The 10,314-nt window shown below is 38.0% G+C and overlaps 2 protein-coding genes across 2 annotated transcripts in view; one reads left to right on the forward strand and one right to left on the reverse strand.

The window, feature by feature from the left end:
• Positions 1-10,314, forward strand: part of lpar6a (lysophosphatidic acid receptor 6a) — a 281,763-nt gene that overhangs the window by 38,413 nt on the left and 233,036 nt on the right. The window lies entirely within an intron of this gene.
• Positions 588-4,158, reverse strand: nars2 (asparaginyl-tRNA synthetase 2, mitochondrial). Its single transcript, XM_062472745.1, has 14 exons — positions 3,821-4,158; positions 3,597-3,706; positions 3,404-3,524; positions 2,968-3,108; positions 2,802-2,882; positions 2,602-2,705; positions 2,339-2,471; positions 1,931-2,029; positions 1,802-1,839; positions 1,613-1,679; positions 1,321-1,458; positions 1,031-1,128; positions 886-912; positions 588-803 (listed from the first exon to the last, which is right to left on the reverse strand). Exons 1-14 carry the CDS (start codon positions 3,968-3,970, stop codon positions 659-661), a joined length of 1,452 nt encoding a protein of 483 aa, XP_062328729.1. The 5' UTR covers positions 3,971-4,158; the 3' UTR covers positions 588-658.

Consider the following 10,314-nt stretch of genomic DNA (forward strand, 5'->3'; position numbering starts at 1 on the left):
TTCCAATTCACACCACGCCCACTAAAGTAAAGGGATGGGCTGCAATAGGATGAACTGATCAGGATGGGAAGAGCTGCCTTCTTTACGCACAACAATTAAAAGAACCCAAGGAAACATACAATAATGCATAAACAGCGAACTGAAAATAAGATGCCGAATAGTTGTAGGCTGTAGTTAGATGCTGACGTTTGAAACCTATATGAAAAGGTACTTTTAGGCTAGCGTATGAAACAGACCCCTAAGAAAAGTAAATACAGTTGCGAGTCTGTTTGTCAATGACATTTAGTAAATAGCCTATTTACTATCTTTACTCCAAGTTATCAGAATATCCCATTTTCTTTATTGTTAACTGGCATGTGGTTTATAATTAGCTATTGACAGGATGAAACATATTAGCAAAACTGGGAGAAAACTGACATGGCTTTGTATGACCCCATCTAGTGGATATACCCTTAAAGTGTCTGACATAGCACTCAAATTTTTATGTACACCAGTTTGGTACACTATATAGTAACACATATAAAACAAGCATCAATTATACACATTATTGTCTCAGACACTGTATGTTTCAGAAATGAATAAACATACAAATTCCAATGGTTTGCCTTTACTCAATACTCAAGAAAACAATGCAATAACAGACAAAACATCCTGCAGTTTACAGAAGGCAAGAGTGGGAAAACCTTGGAAATGGAATAACGTCTTTGATATTGTCAACACCTAGTACACACTGCAAGTATCGCTCAAATCCCATTCCAAACCCACCATGGGCGACAGACCCAAACCGCCTCAGATCCAAATACCTGAAAAGACAACAGTCAGAGGTTAATACAATAATAAACCTATGTAAATCAAATCTACTCACAATAGAAACACGTTTATTACCATCTGTATGTTTCTTCCAATCCAGCCCTTAAAATACACATGCCAATACATTAGTTTATTTACATTCTGGTCACAATCAAAAAGCATACATTGTGTGTGAACTACTGTATATGGAAACTTAAGAGTGTGTGTAAACTGTTCTTACTGCGCCAGACGAGTCCTAAGGAGCTCAAGCCTGTCTTCTCTTAGGGAGCCCCCACACAGCTCTCCAACTCCTGGTACAAGGAGGTCCACTGCTGCTGCCTCAAGACACACAACAATGGAGACTCAGGTAACTACAAGACACTCAGGTAACTACAAATTACATTTGTACATTACATTTACCTACAATGGCAATGGTTAAAATAGGTACAGTTCACTTTCCAACCAGGACAACAATAATAACAATGAAAGTGTATTTCAAAGCAGCACAATCAGATTTACAAAGGGCCTTACTGTGTGTTCAGGATGGTCCTGGTTGTCTCTTGCATAAAAAGGTTTTAGCTCATAGGGGTAATCGGTGACAAAGAGAGGTAAGCTGCCACAATGTTTCACCAGGTACTTTTCATGTTCCGTCTGAAGGTCACAACCCCACTGACACAGAAAGACAGTCAGTATTAATTATGGTGTTAGATTCTTAGCTCAATAAATAATCTAGTATTCAATATTTTGTACATAATTGTATATGATAAGGAAAGTATTGTATAGCATGCCTTCAAAATAGAGCAAAGAGAGTGTATGATCTTACATCTGTATTGAAAGAAAACGTTTGTGAGCTGTGGTTCAGGATGTCTATGGCCTCAGAGTATGTGATCCTAATTGAAAGAAAGACAGCCATCACATTGTGACTCAATGACCTTCAGTTGGTGGATGTTAAAGTGGTTGAGGTTAAACCTTTTTCATTATGAATAGAATACACATAATGATACACACTTACACATTGAACTTCTTCTTTAACATAAGATCCACAATGTCCTTGGGAGAAACAACACATTGTAATTACCTTTAGATTGAGAGAATATGGAACACTCGTACAGTAGATACTATCAGAATGAAACGTCCTTACCCTCTGTCCAGGTGCCACGTGTTTGTGAAATAATTCCACATCATCAGCACAATGTGCTAAGAGATGTTCTGTAGTAGACCTGAACATGTCCTCCATGACCTGGACAAAATATGGGGGTCCAAGTCAGTGAATCAGTTATGGTATCCGCTTTTAGGCAAAACTACACACCAGGTAACAGGATGGAACTGTAGGGCTGTATTGGTAGAGATCTGAATAATGAAATCCCAAATAAGTAATACAACACTTTTCATGCACTTTTCAAAGTTGGAGTCATTTTTAATATAATGAAGATATTATTACCAAGTTGATTCTCTGCCATCATATCAAACAGTCCTTTACTCAGGGACAAGCAAACCCAATTGTCCCCGACTTCCCAATATCACAATCATCTACGGCCCATGGACTTGCCTTCATGAGGTCCGCTAAAGATTTTGTGAATGAGATCTCAGCCTCCACCATGTAGAACTCAGCCAGGTGACGTCTGCTCTGAGAGTTCTCTGCTCGGAAAGTCGGCCCAAATGTGTAAACTCTGGGGAAAGCCCTTCAGGAGTAACGTGATGCAAGTAGAGTTTTGAGAACAGTGAACATTTAAATGTGACTTAGTTGGGTAAAGATAGTAAATAGAATGGGACATGTTTTTATTTGTGGCTATAGCGGTGTACGGACCTCACCCAGACATCACCTCCAAGTGTAGTTGTCCAGAGACAGTCAAGTAAGCAGGGACTGAGAAGAAGTGTGGGTTTTCTTTATCTTGGTCTGTTCCCTGGCCTGAAGGCTGTGGTAAGAAGGACATGTCAGCCTGGTTGAGCTGAAACATTATCAGTTAAGCCAAAATGAAAATGCATCCTTTATCTATACAAGACATACTCACCTCAACCTGGAAAAGCTCCCCTGCTCCTTCACAATCATTTGAACTGATAACTGGGGTATGAATCTGGATGAATCCATTTTCCTGCGCAAACACAGATAAAATCATGGGGAAAATGGATACACACTCAAGCCAAAATCTAGTTATACTAACCTACTATAAGTATTACCTTGAAGTATGACTGGATGGCTGCTGTAGCCTCACTGCGTATTCTCAGTAAGGAGCTGAATACATTAGTTCTACATCTCAGATGAGGAAATTGCCTTAAGTACTCAAGGCTATGCCTCTCCTTAATTTTGAAGGGAAAGTCCTGCAACAGAAAGAGAATTGTGTTTGTCCCACTCGATAGTGGAAAAACACCAGGCTTGGAGTCAATGCCACCTCATGTATTTAGTATAGGATTGTTTTTGATTAGGTATCTATTAATTATAACCTTTTTTTGGCACCGTTTATAATTCCCCTGGTCCGGCCTGTGGCATAATCCTTCTATTATTTTTAAAATCGGTGTTCTCGATTTATGTTATTGCTTATGTTAATGTAAGCCTATTAAAGATATTTTAATAAAATACATTGATAATCTAAATGTTGTATGGGCAGATACTTACAACAGGGTTGCATTCTCCCACTACATGTATTTGGTCTGCTTGAAGTTCCACATCTTGTTTTCTACTGGGACTCTTGACAAGATTTCCAGATACTTCCACAGCGCTTCCAAATGTGAGCAGTCTACAGAACATAATAGACAATTGTAGTGTGCAATATTAAGAAGATATATGAAAAAAAACACATTGCTCCCACCTGTCATTCAGATCTGAGCTGGCCACAATCTGTAGGGACTGCAATGAGCTGCCATCATTCACGTGAAGGAACAAGTTATCCTTCTGTAGTCTGACAGAACGAACCCATCCCTTGCGATGGAAATAATAATACATTAACGCCATATTATCCTAAAGCTAGTCTTCTGTAGTGAGATAAAGTAGCAAGTTAATATGATCTAACACAATATGGAAACAACAAAGTACCTGGACAGTAATGTGTGCTCCAACTTCCACGCTGGAAATTGCTTCGCATATTCGTTGTTTTCTGGTTGTTTTCTGGCAGTAAAATCTAAAACTATTCAGTATTCTTCTCGATGCTCCACACACAGATGCACGCACCTTAGCTGGTAACATTATAGCAAGTTAGCTTGTCTACTACTGCGATTATAGCGACTTAATCGATGAACCTGTTTCGATTTGGCAAATACAAAAACGCATTACTTTAATAAAGGCTTCATTTGTTTTTTTCTACATTCTGGGTTGTCAATTTTGAAGAGTTGACATTCACGTTGTACCTTTGAGCGCTTACCGCTTCCTGGATTGTTACGTCTCTCTTGTTTGAGTATGTGGCTATTGGTTGAACTTGATCACGTTCTCTGCAACCAACAAACCAATCGGCTTTTTGCATGTGACATAGGTTTTTCGGGAGATGTAGTTGTTCCACGGAATCGTGACGTAGGGTTTGATAAAGGCATAGTGATTCGAAATCAAGGATATTGGATGTTTCCATAATAGATTTCCAATTCTTTATCCTGCATGTAACATCACTAAGGTCGTGGCAGACAAGCTGTAGTTTATTGCTAAAAGCGAAAATTGTAAAGTGAGTAGACCAATAGTTTAGTTGCATAGTTTAATATGTAAGTGAACAATGACAAAATGTACTGTAGAAAATAGGCTACAGTAGTCTGCAGTAGATGCAAATTCCATTATGCTTGGCTAGCACTGTACAGGCGATGAGTGGAGGAAATTCAAGCATTAACACAATTATAATACAATATGACCAATATGTTACAAAACTCTTTACTTCACTGTCGACTGTCAAACACGTGTCCACCAACCAAACTGCCACTTTCCATAACGTTATATATCTAGCGGGTTTGAGCATGAAAAACATGAGAAACATGTTGCCATTCTACTGTAGAAAATTGATTTTGTGGAGGTGACAATAAAAATAGTAGTTCTCAGAGAGGAGACAAAAAAACACCTGAAGTATGTGCTCAGGTACTCATCAAGATTTCCATGACATTTGTGATATCCACATAAAAACATGTCAGACATGAACCTGGGTGATAGACAGTCTATCACTCCAACAGAGTGAAAGAGCAAACACAACCAGAATCCAATAGAGATTCTACAGTACAATCCTTTGTTTACAACTGGTATAGAATCATGTACAATATTTTAGGCTGTGTAGTAAAACAGTTTACTCTTCTTATAGTCTTATGCTTATAAAAGCCATTTCCAGACATGTGTCTGTGCTTTAACCCTATTAATTCAATAACTCAAATAATTCATATTTCTGGGCATATTCACGTGTATGTATTCACACCACTTCTGTTAGAGTAAATCTGATAAGGGAATCATTGTAATGAGATGCCATAGACAATCATTCTCTCTGTCATGCTTGTCAACTCTGAAGGAGGCCCTGCCCTGGATTCGCTGCACACAGAGCATAGTGTCTTCCCCTCTGGCTGTTGATGACACATCATCATTTTGATGATGCACTTAAAAGTCAGCAGGGTCATTGTTATTAATTATCTCCTGTGTGCATGTAGCAATTATCTGTTCCATGCAATAGAGCCTCGTACCAGTTCTAACCCCAGAAGGGAACAGAAGAGTGATTTATTTTGTAACAGGGTAAAGGAATGAGAGCACACAGCAGTAAAATTATTCATAAAATATTACTGTTATCGGTTTGAAAAGAACTGCAAACCTTTATTTGGAATAGAGTTGATAAAATATTCCTGTTGCTGTGTAATGTGAGATTGTTAACACTAATGCAGATTCATAAACCTTACAAATGACAAATGGAATGCATTTCTGCATTGGTTGAGTACTTAATTGGACAATTCATTATACAGTTAATTACATGGACATTTTCAAATGTGATATAATACTGTGAGGTATCAAATGGTAAATAATTTACTTTTTTTCAACGGTTAAAATAATGTGTACTTTTACCACCAGGTTGTGCTATAACTCTATGAGACGAGCTAATACAAATTCTACACACACCTTTGACTCATTCAATCACTCAACTGTCAATGACCACAGATTCATAGTTCCATAATTTGTGAAATGGAAAGAAATATTTTTGTAGAATCATAGTCAAGCTGCACATAATTTGGTCCCATTTAATTATCACACTGTCACCATGGCCACATGTGGCTTTTAGATATTCTCTGACATTTTGTTCCATAGATAAAATAAGACAATTAGTGAGATATACCGTAGGAGGGTGTGCCATATGCATTGATGTTCACACTGTGACAGATTCAAACTCACATTTATGATGTGGGGAATCAGACATAACACCGTCCATGATAACATTTTGTAGGCTCGTGGCATTTTTTTGTGCAAAAGAGAAAAGTGAAAATAGATTAAATAGCACATTATCTTCTGTGCATCTCTCTATAATCCATTTGTACAAGAAGTCAAGTGGTGGTTCATCAGGTGAGATGTAAAGCTCTCCTCTGAGCCTCTACAGCTGACATCTGCTCTGGACATCCTTATATAGCTCTATTGCTTTGCTCTAATCAATATGTGATTAGCCAACACAAACAGAGATCTAGTTTTAAAAGCTCAGAGCTCAGCAGGGCCATTGAACTCCATTCTTGGAAGGCAAGCACTTCCTCCACATCCAGCAGGACTCTTCATCCAATGACTGCAGCACAGTATTGACCACCAACCTCCTTATGCGCCTATTATCAATTCTTCCAGAAGATTCTGCATTCCCACACAGTGAGGCGAGGGAGGTATTGATTTTATGTAACATGGCTCGTTAAATGCTGATTAGACCATTATACTGATGTAATTTAAGGGAATGAGTTTGAGTGACAAACAGCCAATTCCAAATCTCGTTTAACAAAGAACATTTATGCTAACCTTGGAAGATCTTGAAGTGATACATTTTGCTCTACCTCCCATTGCTATATTTGTGTATTTAAACCACCATATTCTTATACAGTAAAATGATCTACATTAGTGGGAAAATGTCAATGAGCAAGTACTTCCCTGACAACTATCAAGTAAAAGAAACATTGAGAATTATAAAGTTTCCCAATTTCCCAAAGGCAGATAAAAAGTCCAAAAATAAAATCTTCAATCACAGGGATGAATGTTGTCTTTGATCTAATGTTTTCAGCCGAGACCATTTTGTATTAAGGGGCCTTGTGGAAAGACAAAAATCCTGATTTGTGCTCACTATTGATCTTTCTGAGTTGTCATTGCTTAATTTTTCATGAGCTTAGCTAGACAAATCCCTTTAAAGTTGTACAATGTCTTTTCTGATGTACCTCACTACCAAAAAATCAATTCAACCCTTTGCCTTTCCAGGGTTGATAAGGAAACACTGGACAAAAACTCTGTGATTACACCAATTTCTCTTTCACTGTCTCCTCTGACTTTGTTGGCAAAAAAAAGAATACATCTTGTTTAAAATGTTTCATTTGGTAGGCCAATGAAACCAATGAGACCAATTTAGCAATTCCTTCAAGATGATATCTTAAACAGAACATGTTACACATGTAATACCATACCAGTGGCACAGTACCATATAACCAGTAAACATTGTCCAGTCCATAACTTCCTAATTTTTTGTTCTGTAGTTGTTCTCCCAGTTGTGGAGACTTCACAATGCACAACGCATTTATGTACAAATGAATGTATGCTGAAAAGGTTGTATTACTTTGTGTAAATGTCATGTTCTGTCTTTAAAAGTAATACTTTTTCTCTTTTTGTTGTGCTAAAGCTGTTTAAAATGTAAAGGGGAAAATCCTCCCTGATAGATGTTTACCCACTGCTATCTCAGTGGATGTCAGCGCACAAATCCATGACTAATTACTTTAGTTTATCAAGACAAAACCAACTCCCCACTAATTAGGCTTACAATAAATTACATGGTTTTGGGTCTCCATAAGGGCCTATTTGGAAAATCCCTACATTAAACTTAAAATGAGTGCACTCAACCAAAGAGAGTTTTGGTATATTAATATATTCTCAGTATACTAACATAAATACATTTTATTTGCAGCCTTTTTTTTGTTAAAAATGGAGAAGTTACTGGAATACTTTTGGATAACTTTTTTTAAAATGTTATTTAACCTTTATTTAACCATAGTAGTGGGATGAAACCCATTACAGTGTAAACTGTTGCACCAACTGTACATAAACAACAATAATAAAAATAAATTAATACAAATGTTGAAATAGATCCAAATCTTACCAATTTGTTTATCTCTCCAATGAGGGCAAACTGATTGTAATGTACTCGACATATACAGTGCAATGTCTATACAGTGGATGGGCTGAAGAGTAACCAGTCAAAACCATTTTATAAAAGGACTAATTTTACTTTGCATGCTCTGTTTGCGTTTTTACAGAGAAAGGTTTAACCTGAGAAGTGTACACTTGAATCATAATCAAATCATCCTGCTTCGCTGCACACACATGTACTTCTGACCTCACCCCCACAAAGGGAATATACAAATCATTGTAGAGATGTTCTACAAAGCAAACTCTTCATCTAGCTGTGATTCTCACAGATGGCTCAAGTCATGTGTGTGTATGTGTATGTGAGTGTGTGTGCGTGCATGTGCATGTCTGTGCTTGTGTGTATGTGCTTGTTGATCTGCATGCAAACTGTAATATGAAAAAATAGATGTGTGGCTGATATGGCTGATTGAAAAAGAGATAGCATTTATTTGAAATTAAACTCAGGTCAGTGTTCGTTTTATAGGCCACTGGCCTCAGTGGTTTACAGTAAACGTTAAAGCATCAATTTCGATTTTTATGTTAGAACTTGCTCCCAAGGAGCATTTATGAGAACTTCCAATAAAATAAAAAACAGTATATCCCAGAAAGGAGAAGTAAAAAATGATTAACGTGGATATTAATTCATGAGGGAAATACTTTATGTTTTATACATTTTCAATTTGGCATGCTGCCAGGCACTCTGCAGCAGCCCAAACTAATGAAATATGCATGTGGCTTGTTTTAACCCTGACAACAAAGCATCACTACAGAGGACAAATCTGACCTTTATTGGTAGCTCAGTGCCTCCTGGGCCTTCCAAGAATGGCAACTATGCATACAATCCTCTGTCATCACAGGGTATCATACCGTGTATAGAGTTTTCTGGATTTTCTAAAATCTCCATTTGTGTGCCCTAAACACTGGAGGCCAATTTCCCTCAAATTAGTTTAGAATGGTGTCCACTAATGCCACACAGATATAAATTCCAACTAATGAATAGGGGGGTGTTACGGCTCATTCCAAATCTTTTGGAGCCGTCACTATTGGCAGCCATGCAAATTTCCAGGGTGGAATCAGACCTTTTTAATGTTGTTGCATACTCTATTATTTCTGGGGAATTTAACATTTTGCTGCAATATTCCCCTCCATAGTAAAAGGATTGTCTCCCAATTAGGATCACATAGAACCAGAAGAGTTCTGAAAGAGGTGAGACAGCAGTCATGTCTAATGGCTAATTGCACAGACAACAATCAATAACACCTTCTTTTTCATGGACAAAAGTGCAGCTCCTAACCTGATACGCTGTCTCAAGACGTTAAATGTCAGCTACTCCTTCTTACTTCTGAAAGCTATTTTCGACAAGAGTTGTTTTAAGATCCTGTTACAGGGCCTGATCTTTTGCCATGGACAGATGTGACCTAAGGGTAAATTTGCCTAATAAAAGCATTAGATATGCTGTCAATACAATTTACATAATGTGCAAAGGCAGTCTCATTCCTGTATGCATGCAAGTGTCCAAGTGACTTAAAGAATGCGGCAGTGACATTCTCTGGGTCCTGTCCCTGTTCACACCTGTCAGTGGCATGTAACGGTGGATGAAGACTGCAGCTGTGGCTCAAATTCTAGCCTGTCTACTGCTCAGACCCTCTCCACTCAGACTGGAGGCACTCTGCCCTGCATCTATTACACAGAAACCAGTACCGTTATATGCTTTCTCCCACTCCTCCATCTCTGATTCTCTCTCTTTAGTATACACACATACAAAGAGAGAGATAAAGGGGGGGGGGGGCTGACAGAGGAGTTTTGATATTCTAATAAAGAAGAATTTATTTTCTGTCAGTGTCTCAAGTTAAAGTCAGCAGATAGCTACAAGCAGCATTTTTCTGAGTGCTATGTTAATGTTATTCTTCTATGAATGTTATGTATAGGATCACAAGCCACAACATGTAAGTTCAAAATCATGGAAAGCTCTTTCAGTAAAAATAAGTAATATACAATCAGCAAATCTTTCTATTTGTGTCAACGTTTCTCAGTACACAATCTCAGAATGCATGTGGTCTAATGCCATTTGTGGTACAGGTGTTTTTGATAAACGTTTTCAAAGATATTTCATGCATCAGGTTCTTGTCCGTCACTCTTATTCTCCACTCTGACTCCAGATCTGTCGTCCAAGGAGTGATATCCCTGACCTTCGAATTACCTCCAGGGATGCAACACCTCAGAGG

The sequence above is a fragment of the Osmerus eperlanus genome, chromosome 11 (assembly GCF_963692335.1).
Source record: "Osmerus eperlanus chromosome 11, fOsmEpe2.1, whole genome shotgun sequence".
Taxonomy (NCBI): Eukaryota; Metazoa; Chordata; class Actinopteri; order Osmeriformes; family Osmeridae; genus Osmerus; species Osmerus eperlanus.